Source organism: Danio aesculapii, chromosome 12 (assembly GCF_903798145.1).
Source record: "Danio aesculapii chromosome 12, fDanAes4.1, whole genome shotgun sequence".
In the NCBI taxonomy this organism is placed as follows: Eukaryota; Metazoa; Chordata; class Actinopteri; order Cypriniformes; family Danionidae; genus Danio; species Danio aesculapii.
The window spans coordinates 48,387,755-48,392,754 of NC_079446.1; the positions used below are offsets into that span (position 1 = coordinate 48,387,755).

At 30.3% G+C, this 5,000-nt stretch overlaps 1 protein-coding gene across 1 annotated transcript in view; it reads left to right on the forward strand.

Annotated features, from left to right (window-relative positions):
• Window positions 1–5,000, forward strand: part of vclb (vinculin b) — a 103,627-nt gene that overhangs the window by 90,674 nt on the left and 7,953 nt on the right. The window contains exons 16-17 of the mRNA XM_056468950.1: window positions 1,555–1,857; window positions 2,522–2,646. Of these exons, the coding sequence (XP_056324925.1) occupies window positions 1,555–1,857; window positions 2,522–2,646 (428 nt within the window). The remainder of the gene's footprint in view (window positions 1–1,554; window positions 1,858–2,521; window positions 2,647–5,000) is intronic.

Below are 5,000 nucleotides of genomic sequence, written 5' to 3' on the forward strand. Positions count from 1 at the left end.
CCTTGTACAGCATTAAATATTATATATATATATATATTTCTTTTTAATTTAAATAAAAAAATTAAAACATGTATTTTTTTTACAGTTTTTAAAGTGTACAAAAGTGGGCGGAGTCACATAGACCAAAACAAATTTTGTACTTGAGTTTATTTGCATAAATTTGTTTATTTTGTGCTTTTTTCAATTACTTTTATATGTATTATTTCTATCTGTATTAAAGTTTATTTCATTCATATTTTATTTTATTGTATTTATTTTTTAATAAACTTCAGTAATTAACATGTTATAACATGAAATCGTAAAACATATATTTGTATATTATTTCTATCTGTATTATAATTTATTATTATGTTTATTTTCATATTTTATTTTAGTGTCATTAATTTATTTTAAAATTTCAGTGATTAACAGGGTATAGCATGTTATCCATATATATATATATATATATATATATTTTTTTTTTTTTTTTTTTTTTTTTTTTGTTTGTTTTTTTTTTTCATTTTTTTAATGTATTAATTAAATAAAAAATAAAAATATCTAATTATTTTTATGTTTTAAAAAAATTAAAGTGGGCGGAGTCACACAGACTAAAACTAATTTTGTACTTGAGTTTATTTGCATAAATTTGTTTATTTTGTGCCTTATTCAATTACTTTAATATTTATTAAATTACTTATATTATATCTATTACAATTACTTATTACTTATATCTTTATTAAAGTTTGTTTGATTTAAATGTTTTTTAAATTTTTATTGTTATATTTTATTTTAATGTATTTTTTTGTTAATAAACTTAAGTAATAAACATGTTATAGCATGAAATCTTAAAACAAATTATTTCTAACTCTATTATAATTTGTTGTTTATTTTCATTTTTTATTTTATTTTAATGTAATTATTTTTCTTCATAAACTTCAGTGATTAACAGGGTATAGCAAGTTAATTCAATCTTATCCATATATTTTTTATTTAATGTGTTAATTAAATAAAAAATAAAAATATCTACTTATTTTTATGTTAAAAAAATTAAATGTCCGGAGCCACACTGTCCAAAATAAATTTTGAACTTGAATTTATTTGCATAAATTTCTTTATTTTGTGCTTTATTCAATGCAGTTTAATTTTATACATTGTTGTAATGTTAAGGCATATAACTTTTATGTTCATTATTTCTATGTATATTATAATTTATTATTTGATTTTGTTTTTTATAAATATTTTTATTTTAATTTATGTTAATTATCTTAATATAGTTAATTTATTTTAATTTATATTTTAATTTATTTGATTTATTTTATAAACTTCAGTAATTTACATGTTATAACTTGAAATATATATTTTTATTTAAAATGTTAATTTAAATAAAAAATACAAAAGTGGGCGGAGTCACACACCAAAACAAAGACAGACATTCTGACACAGAACACACATTTTCAAATCAGGAATACCTTTGTCTCTTAAATAACTGCAAACACATGGTATTTTCATGCTTTAGAAGAGTCAAAATCTTCCTCACAGCCCCTTTAAGTGCCTGATCTGCTCTGCGTCTCTCAGGTCTGGTGGATGAAGCCATAGACACCAGGTCTCTGCTCGCCGCATCAGAAGACGCCATTAAGAAAGATCTGGATAAGTGTCAGGTGGCCATGGCCAATCACCAGCCTCAGATGCTTGTCGCCGGGGCAACCAGCATCGCCCGACGGGCCAATCGGATCCTGCTGGTGGCGAAGCGAGAGATTGAAAACTCAGAGGACCCGAAGTTCAGAGAAACGGTGAAAGCGGCTTCAGATGAGCTCAGCAGAACCATCTCTCCAATGGTCATGGATGCCAAAGCTGTGGCCGCAAACATTAAGGACCAAGGTGAGACACAGAGGAAGAAAGATTGTTGCTATGGAGATGAAAAGTGTGTGATCGAGACTTGTGGGTATTTTTTACTTAGGCCACCCATGTCTTGTTACTAGAAGGGATACAGCTGTGGCCGGAAGTTAACCAAAAATGTTTATATTATTATTTAAATTGCCCATTAATTGTATTTTATTAACGTCTACCCCATCTAAACCCTCACAGAAATGTAAAAACAATAATTATACTGAGTATTATTCATATTATTTAATAAATTACCCATTTATTGTATTTTATTAACGTCTACCCTACCACAACCCTAAACCCAACCATCACAGTAATGTAAAACAGTAATTATGCTGAGTACTATTCATATTATTTATTAAATTATCTATTAAATTGTCTTTTATTAACATTTACCCCTACCCCAACCCTCATAGTAATGTAAAAATATGAATTATTGTTGAACAGTGTCACAAAAACTATATTGATGTGAGTTATCTGCAGCTGTATCCCTTATAGACTTTACAGTAACCGTCTATTACTATCATATATAATAAACACAGTGTCTTGCTCTACTATGAAACACTCACCGCATATATTTATTTACTCACTAGTAGCTCTCAGAGCTGAACAATTCAATGATCAAAATCAAACCTATGCTTAATATTCTCCTGAACAGGCCTTCAGAGGGGCTTTCTGGACTCTGGATTTAAGATTCTGGGTGCGGTGGCTAAAGTCAGGGACGCCTTCCAGCCGCAGGAGCCCGAATTCCCTCCTCCACCTCCAGACCTGGAGAGCCTGCAGGTCAGACACAGCACACACTGCAACATACTAAACTGTCCCAGAGGACAAATTTCAGATTTCTGCAGTCTAAAATTAAATATATAATTATATAATTATTAAATATAATAATTATTTTTCTTTTACTGCTCCACCTTTTGCATATTTGTATTTATATATTTTCTGTATTGCTGTACAGCCCAGTATTTGTTAGTTTTATTTATAATTTGTTATTTTATTTAGCTTATTATGATTATTATTATATATTTTTTATTATATAGTTTTTGATGTTAGAAAATATAATTGTACTGTTTGATTCGGAGAGGAAGAAAATGTGTACTAATTTTGTTTTCTGCTGCTAAATTAGTACAATTGATGTCTTGTGATTCTTTATAATTGATACTGCTACACTAATGTGCATCAAGACAGCAGAGTTAAAAGTGCCATATACTGCATTGGTTTAATAAGTTAAATTGTTCTCTCATATCTACATTACATAGATATTTACATTAGATGTCGCCTACACTGTTGTTGTCAATTGGAAGGAATGCGTCAATAGAGCTGCCATTTTAGTAAAGTGTAGCGCTCCTTTGAAATGAATGCGGGAGCAAGGTGCCGTGGAGGACTGTGACCATCAACAGCCAGAGATATATACACATTAGTGATGCGCGGATGGCGGTTGTATCTGCGGGCGCTGCGGAAAATCGGCGGGTCGGGCGGATCAGGTAATAAAAAAATACATTAAGATTAATTACGGGTCTGTAGCGAGTGGATTCTAAGTTATTAAGTCAGAATTGCGAGTTATAAAGTCAGAATTGCGAGTTATAAAGTCAAAATTCTAAGTTATTAAGTCGCAATTCTGACTTTATAACTGGCAATTCTGACTTTATAACTCTGAATTCTGACATAATAACTCGCAATTCTGACTTCATAACTCGTAATTCTGACATAATAACTCGCAATTCTGACTTAGTAACTCGCAAGTCTGACTTAGTAACTCGCAATTCTGACTTAATAACTCCCAATTCTGACTTTATAACTCTCAATTCTGACTTTATAACTCCCAATTCTGACTTTATAACTCTCAATTCTGACTTTATAACTCGCAATTCTGACTTAATAACTCCTAATTCTGACTTTATAACTCTCAATTCTGACTTTATAACTCGCAATTCTGACTTTATAACTCCCAATTCTGACTTTATAACTTGCAATTCTGACTTAATAACTCGCAATTCTGACTTAATAACTCCCAATTCTGACTTTATAACTCGCAATTCTGACTTAATAACTCGCAATTCTGACTTAATAACTCCCAATTCTGACTTTATAACTCTCAATTCTGACTTAATAACTCTCAATTCTGACTTTATAACTCTCAATTCTGACTTTACAACTCGCAATTCTGACTTAATAACTCCCAATTCTGACTTAATAACTCTCAATTCTGACTTTATAACTCGCAATTCTGACTTTATAACTCTCAATTCTGACTTTATAACTCGCAATTCTGACTTAATAACTCGCAATTCTGACTTAATAACTCGCAATTCTGACTTAATAACTCGCAATTCTGACTTAATAACTCGCAATTCTGACTTTATAACTCGCAATTCTGACTTAATAACTCGCAATTCTGACTTAATAACTCGCAATTCTGACTTAATAACTCCCAATTCTGACTTTATAACTCGCAATTCTGACTTTATAACTCGCAATTCTGACTTAATAACTCGCAATTCTGACTTTATAACTCGCAATTCTGACTTAATAACTCCCAATTCTGACTTTATAACTCGCAATTCTGACTTTATAACTCGCAATTCTGACTTTATAACTCCCAATTCTGACTTTATAACTCGCAATTCTGACTTAATAACTCACAATTCTGACTTCATAACTCGTAATTCTGACTTTATAACTCGCAATTCTGACTTTATAACTCTCAATTCTGACTTTATAACTCGCAATTCTGACTTTATAACACAATTTTGACTTAATAACTCAGAATTCTCACATAATTATTATTATTATTATTATTATAATTGTTTATTTCAACAACAAGCGGTGAAAGCGAACGCTCATTTAGTGCAGCTGTCCGCGTTTTGGAGGCGAGGCGAAATCGCCCAAATCCAGGCACATAGATGCTGTTCTGTTTTTACAGAGTGAAGAAAAAGGCCAAGTAAACATAACACAGCTGCCGTTTAGGCTGAAGTGGCACCCTTTTTGTTATCTTGTTCCTGCATCTGTAAAAGCTCAAATGTCGTATTTTTACTTTCTGTATCGAATTGAAAATGAAGAAAATGTTGTCTTAAGACAAACTTTTGTTTGTATAAATAAATGTTCATTTAAAAATGTTTACGATTAACGTATTATTT